The sequence below is a fragment of the Trypanosoma brucei genome, chromosome 7, assembly GCF_000210295.1.
Source record: "Trypanosoma brucei gambiense DAL972 chromosome 7, complete sequence".
NCBI classification, from domain to species: Eukaryota; Euglenozoa; class Kinetoplastea; order Trypanosomatida; family Trypanosomatidae; genus Trypanosoma; species Trypanosoma brucei.
The window spans coordinates 2,064,320-2,074,376 of record NC_026740.1 but is presented as its reverse complement, the minus strand read 5'-3'; the positions used below and the strand labels follow the sequence as shown (position 1 = coordinate 2,074,376).

The 10,057-nt window shown below is 44.0% G+C and overlaps 3 protein-coding genes and 1 pseudogene across 3 annotated transcripts, besides 1 other annotated feature; all 4 read left to right on the top strand.

Moving 5' to 3' along the window:
- Positions 1 to 173: 173 nt before the first annotated feature.
- On the top strand, positions 174 to 1,556 carry TbgDal_VII8360 (annotated as a pseudogene).
- Positions 174 to 1,556: a sequence feature.
- A 796-nt stretch (positions 1,557 to 2,352) lies between these two features.
- On the top strand, positions 2,353 to 6,126 carry TbgDal_VII8350 (T. brucei spp.-specific protein; the record flags this gene model as incomplete). The annotated part of the gene is made up of 1 exon (XM_011776959.1): positions 2,353 to 6,126. One exon carries the CDS (start codon positions 2,353 to 2,355, stop codon positions 6,124 to 6,126), a length of 3,774 nt encoding a protein of 1,257 aa, XP_011775261.1.
- A 2,741-nt stretch (positions 6,127 to 8,867) lies between these two features.
- Positions 8,868 to 9,167, top strand: TbgDal_VII8345 (hypothetical protein, unlikely; the record flags this gene model as incomplete). Its single annotated transcript, XM_011776958.1, has 1 exon — positions 8,868 to 9,167. One exon carries the CDS (start codon positions 8,868 to 8,870, stop codon positions 9,165 to 9,167), a length of 300 nt encoding a protein of 99 aa, XP_011775260.1.
- Positions 9,168 to 9,472: 305 nt separating this feature from the next.
- TbgDal_VII8340 (hypothetical protein, conserved) lies at positions 9,473 to 9,940 on the top strand (the record flags this gene model as incomplete). Its single annotated transcript, XM_011776957.1, has 1 exon — positions 9,473 to 9,940. One exon carries the CDS (start codon positions 9,473 to 9,475, stop codon positions 9,938 to 9,940), a length of 468 nt encoding a protein of 155 aa, XP_011775259.1.
- Positions 9,941 to 10,057: the final 117 nt, after the last annotated feature.

The following is a 10,057-nucleotide window of genomic DNA, read 5'->3' as shown; positions in this document are numbered from 1 at the left end:
TTGGAAATCGGGCGGGTGGTTACCCCACAGTCGGATCCGAAAATTCCGGCCCCCCAAACGTTTTCCTGCCAGTACCCGCGGGAAAACGAATGGAGAAAGGTGGGAGTCCTTTGGAAACTCCGTGAGATTGTAATAAGAATTTCTCGAGTTACCAGGATCCAAAATTCTTGGGAATGCCCTGTTTCTCGGTAGCTTCCCCATGAGGACTGTCCAACCTGAAAGGCCTCACTGACACACTGACGTGGCCAATCTCAGACGATTGGTATTTACGGAACCTCCCCTTATCGTTGCCAATGGACTTGTCGAGTATTTTCATGATTGTGTGTCGTTAAAGGTGCTGCGGCTTGGGGGATTTCTCGGCGGTGCATAGCAAGATCTCACTGAAAAACTGCAAGAAATTGGTGGAGTTATGTCTTGACAATGTGGGTGTTCGTTCTACGTTCGAGTGGGGAACCGAGCTGCCGTTACTTCGTGTGTTGCGCCTGACGAATAGCGGCGTAACGGATGCCGATGTGAAGGCACTATCAGCATTCACTACGCTCGAGGAGGTGATCCTCAGCGGGAACAAGGAAATTGTTGACATAAGCCCATTGACCAACCTGAGGTCGCTGAAGGTGTTGGACCTCAGCCTATGCAGTCGTGCAAGAATTGTTGGCCCTGTGGACTGTGCGCCACCGCTGGAGAAGCTCCTATTGCGGGCTACTGCGGTGACTGATGAATGTGTGGGAAAGCTGTACAGCACATCCCTGAGCGAAGTCGACCTGCGATTCTGCTCGACACTCAGTAAAAAGACTTCTAAGGACATCGCATCCCTGCGGAATCTACGCAGGCTGTTTTTGGATGACTCACCCGAGGTGGTGTTCCCCGGGCGGAGATCTCCATTGGAGACCCTCGGGTTGTGTAGCGGGTCTGCTTCCACCACCACATTGGAAACCATTTGTGAGTCGGCCACGAATCTCACGTGCCTTCAACTCTGGTACTGTGGTGGGGAGCTGAACGTATCGAAGTTGGCATCGCCGAAGAAACTGAGGGAATTGTATATTTGTGGGCTGCGCAGCGTCTCCGAATTTGCTGCCATCGCCTCGCTGCCGGAGCTCAGCAAGTTGATACTCGAGGGTCCCTTCGTGGGGAATAAGGAAATTGAAGACCTCTCGCGGTGTGAAGCACTGCGGTCACTATGTGTGAGAAACGCCAAGCACTTGACACACGTTGATCCTGTATTTGCCATAAAGACTCTCGAGGAGTTGAGTTTGAGTGACTGCGAGTTACTCGAAAAAATCAGTGCCGACAAAAGTGCCATCCGGTCTTGCGTTCTGAGACTCTGCGCCATCCCTATTGCAGCGGAGGACCTCAAGAAGCTGGCGTCCCAAAAGGCCATTGGGAAGTTACTGCTGGAACGGTGTGGCTCAATACGCTTGGATGATATAATCGGTGTCCCATGCACACTCACTGACTGCAAGGAGATTGTCTGCGACCACATGCCGATACCGCCGAAGATCCACACAGTGCGTACGCCTGTCGTGGTGCTCGAGTCCGCTAAGAGTCGTCACGGTTGGTAACGAGTTGAAGTGTGTTGGTGGCAGCCATGGTCCCTTGGTTTGCCATACCGTCAGCTGATCCTAATTGCTATATGTTTGTGCTTGGGTGTGTCAATTTACTTCGCTACACCTCTGTTGGTTCTTCCTTGGCATCGTTTTACACATTATCTGTTGCGGTGGTGAGGAGTTGACACAATAAGCACTACGAAGTAACGGCGATCTTCCGGACTTCGGGATGGAAAAGCGGCGCGTTGTGGGATGGACAGTCATTGTGAAGGAGACTGAAATGCTGCCCTTGGGTTGGGTTGGTTTTCTCACACATCTTAATATCGAAGTGAGCAAGTGGAAGATGAGTAAACGAGACAGTACTCCTATGGAAAAGTGAGGAGATATTGCCGTCACCTGTTTCATCAAGGATGATATTTGTCATTGCACGTGATGTGCTTCCGTTGTAGTGTTATTCGGATTCCCCTCCCCGTTGCACTGCGTGCTGACATATCGTGTTGTGTGGGGCGGTGTACCCTCTTTTCTTTCCACAACAGGGCTACTCGCAAACTGTTTTACATGTGTAATATTTCACTGTTGTTGTTGTCAAACTTCCCTTCATTCCACATTCACTACTGTCACACATTCTCTTCTCTCTGATTCTTTGGTTGATGTGTGCTGCGCCGCCACTGCGGTAGATACACCGTAGTTGTTGAGTGGAAAGCAAGGTGTGTCCACGATAGAGGGGACCACAAAACAAAGAAGAGTCAAAAATAGGGCACCAACAGTGCAGTGGATCACTACAAACTCACGGGTAAAGTTTCCTTGTATGTCGCTTGCTTACCTCAAAAGGATGGTAGCTGAATGTGAATGGCAGGGTGGCCTGAATGACCCTGATGCGAGTGGTGTCTCTGAACTTACCGCTGATGCCAGTGAATATAGTAAGTGTTCTCCGAAGCGGCTACCAACGCATCCGATACCGCTTACTATTGTTGATGTTCCCGCTGCTAGTTTAGTTGATGGTGGGCGCTTTGACCATCTGTTTGACTTGGGAAGTGATCGTGCAGATGCATCAGAAGTGGCGTCGTTGCGTGAGGGAATCCATTACGACCCTTCAAACACAAAAATATTTGTGCAGACTCAGCGGAACGCAAAACAGTCGCAACAGAGTTCGGTTTCATCACATGCTGGCACATCAGATAAGGTCATGAAAAAAGGCAAAAAGAGTGTGGTTGAGACTGGGGCAAGCGGTGCTGTGGAGGATGGGTCGACGCCCAGTGAACAAAAGGGTCACACAAGACGGAACATATGTGAAAAGGGTAATATGTCGCGGTCGAACAGTGTTAATTGGTTCAACAAGGAAAATAATAAGGGAAGCAGTGTTATCACGAAGGAATCACGCACGTGCTCCCCACCAAACCGTAGGAAAATCGATGTAGCTGAACTTCAGCGATTTGTTCGTAGTGTAACCACTGGTTCGCACGTGAGTCGCGGTGCGTTGTCTCATTCCGAGGCCTCACGCATGTCCCCCATGAAAGTGAAGGAACAACAGTGTGGGCCTGCGCCGAAGTCCATCTTTAAGCGTTCACTTACACAGGGCATACGCAGGGTTTCGTCCAGCGGAACAAACCCTGGAGCTTGCCGGATGGAGGCGCCAACGCGGAGTTTTCAAAAATACCACTCGACACCAAATTTAGCGCATACCTCACCGTTTTCACGGTGCAACAGCAGAAGAGTACCAACTTCACTCCATGTAGCAGCAACGAAAAAACACACATCGACGGCAGCACCACTGTCACGCCAGGAATCGAAAAAGGGTCTCGCCGGAGCGGCATTGCAACAGCGAAGTCGTGATACACTCGGCAACGGTCAAGGCGACGTGGCAGTAAAGGCACGTACAGCCTCCGGTAAGCTTAAGTTGTGGATGGAAGAAAAGCCTAAGCGCGGGCATACCCCCATGCCCGAAGGTGTGCCATCGCTGCAGCCACTTTGCTCTAAAGTTAATCTTGGCCGGCGGCCTACTCACACAAAAAAGGGCAAGTCGGGTGCGGTGAAGACGGTGTCGGACACAACGGCAACTACACCAACAGCAACGCCAAAAACGACGGTAGCACCCGTTATTACCACGATGACATCCGCTATGAGTCGCGTAGTGACTGAAACAGAAGGTACGCCCATCGCACAGGTGGAACCGCAGACTACCGTGGCATCTCGTTTCGAGCGATCGGACCTCATTTGTGTTAGTTTCAGCGACGACGTTGTTGAAATAGCACCCAGAGCGGAAGGAGACAGTGTCCCCAAGGTAAGGCCCTTACCATTATCTATGTTAGAAGTGAGCAGGAGGCGGTTGGAAAAGGCCGTCACGTCGCACTCCCCCACAAAGCTAAGTTGGGCTGTTGGTAGTCGTCGGCGAAAAGTGGTGGCCAGACACAACGTGTCCCACACGACGAAATGCAAAAAGAGAAATGCTGCTCGTGTGACACGCAAGCCCCGCGGTGGCCCACAGTTAGGGAAAGCCTCTAGTAAGAAGCAGCAACCGCAAGGAGAGAAACAAACGGAAGGAAAGGGGGATTTTACGCACACAACGCCGTCCAAAGTCGCTGCCGCCAGTATGCAAAAGAAACGACGACTGGCTCACAAAAAAGCGTTGCGAAAATTACCAAAAACACCACCCTGTCGCTTGGGACGTAGTTCAACCGCCAAACAGAATGATGTTCATGAAAATGAACCAATATACCCTGTAAAGAAAGAATATGGAGAAGGTTGTAGAAGGAAAAAGAACAACAGACGACGCAGAACTATGTCACCGGATGAGGAGGGACGGGAAAGGGAAATGTGGGCCGCCTTGTGCAACCCAGCGCGTGGTGCAAAAAATGGTTTAGGCTGGTGGCAAACTACAACGGACAAGGAACCAATAGCGATGGCAACAGATGAGGCAAGCGTAGCCGGTCGCTGTGAAGGAGAGGCGATTCGGCGGGTGAACACCCCATATGGTGACGAAGAGGGTGCAAAAACTGCACATTACCCTATGGGGAAAAGGGGGAGCAGTTTCCGTAGGAAGAACAAGTCATGGGTGCCGGCAACATTCTCCGGTGGGCATTTAGTTGAAATGAATAGCGGGACATCTGTTAATGAGGATTGGGGTAACTCTACTGACTCCATGCACGTCCGTGACTTGCAGGTGGGCGTCTCGTCTGCAATGAAGGGGCCGCGGGAAGTCACCTCAAAAAGAAGTGGAAAGTCCCGTACTGATATCGGCGAAACAGGTTATGGAACATACGCGGAGAAACGGCAGAGAAGTCGTACTAGCATTCGTAACGCTTCGTCCTTCCGTTTTACCGTATCACTTTCTACGCTAACTACGGTGTCCACACAGTCTGCTAATTCGGCACAGGGGAAATCCGCCATCAACTGTGATGTTCTTCCATCAGGACAGATGGCAGGGGGGAAAAGCGAGTTGGACGTTGATGAAGATGCGTTAAGCAGTCCTTCTCCATCTGCTCGCTCGCCACAGGTGTCCACGGAGTTCTTCACAGCAGTAGCCGGAGCGGTACCCCCTTTAGAACAACAGGGAAAGCATCAAATTCGTGGATTATTGCGGTCCTTCAGCACGCGGTGCTCGTATCTGACATGTGGTGAAGGAAGTCCCTCACCGGAGCCATCAAATGAGGTCTCCGTGACGTGGCAAACACATCTCAAGGAGGTCGAGTTAGGGAAACAGGGGAGGAGTGAGAAAAAAGCTGCGGCCCCTGTGCTGAATTTCTGCCGAACGCAGGGTAGTGAGAGGGCAATACGTTGCGACACTATGGTTGTTTGTGCAGACTCCATGGGTCCAAAAATTCTCCCCCGGCCTGTGAATGCCCCTGCTGTTGACCCACCGGAACGCTCATGTCCGAAAGAAAGTGAAAATAACACTGCAGTACGCGCTGCATCGGGCACTAATGTCACATGCCAAATACGGCAAACGGCATCAGCAACTAATGGCAAACCATCGGGAGGCCGATCGCTGTCAACAACGTCATTGCTGGCCAAGTCGCGCGGAAGTTCGGAAAGGAAACGCAAGTCGGGTCCAGGTATTAGTCTCTTCGGTCAGGGATCAAAGGAGAACATGTGTCGGGACGCTCGTATATCGCGGGCCTTTTATCTCAAAGCGCCCAACGCGCTACGGAGTGTGCCGTTGGTGAATGCACGTCCCTTTTCGTATACGCAAACCAACCCAACGCTGCCTTGCACTGAAACAAATATTAAAACACGCAGACGTGCGTGGAGTTTGGAGCGTATCGCTAGCAGTAAGCCCGGAAGTTTGTCGTACTTTAGTAACAGTAATGCCAGCACCAAATCGAGTGGTGGGAATAACAACAGCGGTAGCAACAATCCCAATAGTGGTTATTGTAGCATAGCTAGCAGCAGCAAAAGGAGCAGTGTCGGTGCTCGCAGTTGCGTTAAGAATAACAATAATAATAGTAATAACATTAGTGACAGCAGCCGCTGCAGTAAAGGAAAGAAAAATGAATATGCGGGGCACGATGGTTGCTCTTTTCAGCGGTTGGGCAATGGCAGTCTGGGGAAGCTCATGTACGGGCGGGGTGTAAATATTGCTTAAGAGTAAATGAATGGATGAATGGTGGAGGTGGAGGTGGAACGAACTGAAGTGAAGCGGATTGATATGAATATTAATATATATATATATATATATATGCATACAAGAAGTCATAAAGTATAGCGTAGGGAATAAAACTGTTACTATTTTCTTTCTTTTTTTTCGAATTTGGTGTTGTCTCTATCTCTCCTTTCTGACGTGACATGCGCATGTGTGTGTATGTGTGTGTTTTCCTGTAGGGGATAAATAAATAAAGAATAAAGGGAGAAAGGTATACCTGCTTGGTTGATTGTGTGCTTGAAATATGTGAAGGAACGAAGCACGAATAAAGTTATTTAAAAAATGAGAAGGAAGAAATTAACATATGATCGAATAGATGCGTAATTAGAAAACAAGAATTGTTCTAGAGAAAGAGGGAGGTAAAAAAAAAAAAAAACCAACCTAATTGTTAATAGTTTTCTTTGCTTTTCGTTCTTTTTATTTTTTTCTTTGTACTTTTGTAGAAAAAAAAACTGTTGACGATACAAAATGATTTGGTTTGATTTGTAGTGCACAAAATAATAATAATAATAATAATAACTGAAATGACACATTTTATTTACCGCAGTAGGGACGGGAGGGGTGGAGAAGAGACACGAAATATTTTCGAAACGGTACCTAAGTGCAAGGAATATATTTATATTTATATATATATATATATGTTTGAAATATTTTTCAACCATTTAAACCAGGGGAATGTGGGCAAGCCGTATTGCTGTGATCGGGAGGGAACTAACAGGGGAAAAAAGGCAAGAGGAATTTTAGAAGAAAAGAAACGGTACCTAAGTGCAAGAAATATATTTATTTATATATAATTGGGAAGGGGTGAACCAAATGCGCAAAACTGTTTCACAAAATGAACCAAGTTGCGGCAGCAAACAAAAAAAAAAATAAAAAAAGAAAATTATGAAAACGGCAATGGCACGAACCGCAATGAAGTTTAACTAAAAGCGGAGGCCAACCCAAGCGGCTTTTGAATGCCAAAGTGATTTTATGAAATATAGTGGGAAAAAAGGGAGGGAGGAAAACAAAAAAAAAAACAGAAAAAATAAATTATTATTATTATTATTATTATTATTATGTTGTGAGCTTCAATCATAAATAGTGGTCAATGTGAACATTGTTTTGCATCTTCTCTTCATACTATTTGAAAATGTCTTTTGTTTTTCTCCCTCTTTTTTTTTCTTTTGTTATTTTTTACATGTTTTTACATTTTCTTATCTACTTATTTGTATATTTATGTGTAAAACGATGTTATTGATACTGACACTATTGTTATATTCATGTTTTCTATAATAACGTGTGGCTCGCCGTTTTGCTGTTGTGTTCCTTTCGTTCTTTAGCTTTCTCTTTTTCTTTCTTTGTTTTTTCTCTTTTTTTTTTCTTTGTTTTTTCTTTCTTTTGTTTTCCTTTCCTCCGTTCTTTTTGAGTGAAATGAAAAAAATAAAATAAAATACCCGAAACTGTCACTTCATCGCCGTTGCCGTAATGACTGCTGTTGGTGTTGGTGTTTGCATTTGTGTGCCCTTTAATAAAATGTTTGATGTCTCTTCAATTTTTTTTTTTAAATGGGATTCCGTCATTGTTGTTGTTGTTGTTGTTTTTAATTTTATGGTTTATTGCAAGCCTTTTCACAATCTGTGATGCACATCAAAAAAATATATATATATACAGATAGATAAGTAAATTTAGTTTTCAGAAGAAAAGAAAAGGAAAAACACAAAAAAAAAAAGAACTCTTGCAGTTCCCTACACGCGCACCTCATTTCTTTTGGATTTAATTTACTTCGCTTCCTCTAAAAACACGAAAGAAAAAAAAGAAGAAAAAAGGTGTGACGTGATGTAAATCCTTCCACCTTTTTTTTTCTCCATTTATACTGCTGTTTATTATTATATTATTATTATTATTATTTTAGGCCACCGCTGCAAAACTGTAGCGAGTTAATGAAGCGGAAGTAGTGAAAGGAAAAGGCGTGTCTTTTCTTCTTTTTTTTTTTTTCTTTTGTGTTTTTTTTTCCTCCTCCTCTTCATTTGTTTGGTTTCTTTTCTTCCTTGGCGTCGTTATTATTATTATTATTATTATTAGAGTGATCCGCTGCTTCATTTTCCCTTTTGATTACGTGCAGACAAATGTATATATTTGTATATTTATTTCTAACATATTTCCCCATTGTGTGAAAAAGTGCAGTTGAGGAATATATATATATATATTATGTGTGTGGTGAGAAGAAGCCGATGCAATAAAAAATGTCTGAAGCATTCTCCCCTTGCTTTTTCATTTTTTCTTTTCACTTTTTTTTTTGTGTGTGCGTGAGAATTCGTTTTAGTTCGCCCATCCATTCCATTTCATACTTACTTCTTGTTATAATATATAAATATATATTTATTTATTTATTTATTTATTTATTTATTTATATTATTCCCATCCTTTTTGTATGCGCTTATATTAATTTATGTATTTGCGTTTGTTCGTTGTTGTTTTTTTTTTTAATTTCCGCAGCCGTGGCGGAATATCATCAAGTGAGTGATATCAAGTTATAAGAGACGACAATAACAATAATAAAAATAGTAGACGAAACACAAAAAACAAAACAGTTGTCAAGACAGTGACGACAACAACAATATTGAAGGAAGAAGATGTAGCTTTGAGCGTTTAGAAAGTGAAATAATAAAAAAAACAAATTAAAAAAATGAAAAGAAGATAAAATGAACTCAACAAAATGTAAATATATTTATGCGTTTGTGTATGATCAAACCCATCGATACAAGTGTATTATCGCAGTGTTTCAACTTCTTCTGTCCTTTTTTTTTTGTTGTTGTTGTTGTTGTTATCTTTTCCTGTCTTTTTTTACACTCACTCAAACATTGAAAATAACAATAACATTAATAATAATAATAATAATTTGCGTATCCCTTGTAATAACAAAGGATCATTTGTCTAAGAAGGGATTATTTAAAAAAAAAAAAAAGAGCAGCACCAAGGTCAAATTCATTAGCAAAAAATAGGCACCTTTTTTTTTAGAGAGAGAAATTAGGAACCGCAAATACAACAACAGTGGTCACAGAGAGAGAGAGTAGGAAGGTAGGGTAGAACTTTAAAAGTACAACCGAAAGGAAAGGGTAAAAAAAAGTAAAAATAAAAAAGAAAAGGAAAGAGAGAGAGAGAGAGAGAGAGAGAGAGAGAGACAGAGAACAACACCAGCAGCAGGAACTTCACAAAAAAAAAAAATAAGGGAAAAGAAACTGAGAGTAGACAAACAAGTGCATATAACTTTATATTTGAAAGTATCATTATTATTATTATTATTATTATGCTCGCACGTACGCTTCTTCGAGGCACACAAGAGGGATCCGCAACAGTTGCAGCATCATCATCATCATCATCATCACATGCTGCTGCAACTGTTGCTGCCATTACACGTGCGGCTCCGTATACCCGCTTCAGTACACTTCGGTTGCATGGTCATAAGGAACCAAACTTTCGTGCGCGTCCTGCTGGTTGGAAAGGTTGGAATGATCCAAAACTTCAAGACCCGTGGGCTCCTTTTGCTCAACAGTCGCCATGCCGCCATGTGGAACGTCAAGGGGCCGGTTGTTGGTTTGCCATGGGACATTTCGCTCTAAAGGATTTCTTTGGTGTTCTTCACTGGCGTTTTTGGGCACGAATTGCCATTTGGGGAGGTTCAGGGATGTCTATCGCCTTATGGACATATGCGTTACGTATGCATAGAAACGGCTGGGAGTGGAAGAATCGTGGCGCGGTGTTCGCTATGGAGTAATATGGACTGATATGTGGAAAGATGGAATGAAGACAGCGATAGGAAATTAGGTTTTTTTTTAAAAAAAAAAAAAAGAGAAAGGAAGGAAGAAGGGAAGGAAGGAAGGGAAAAGGAAAA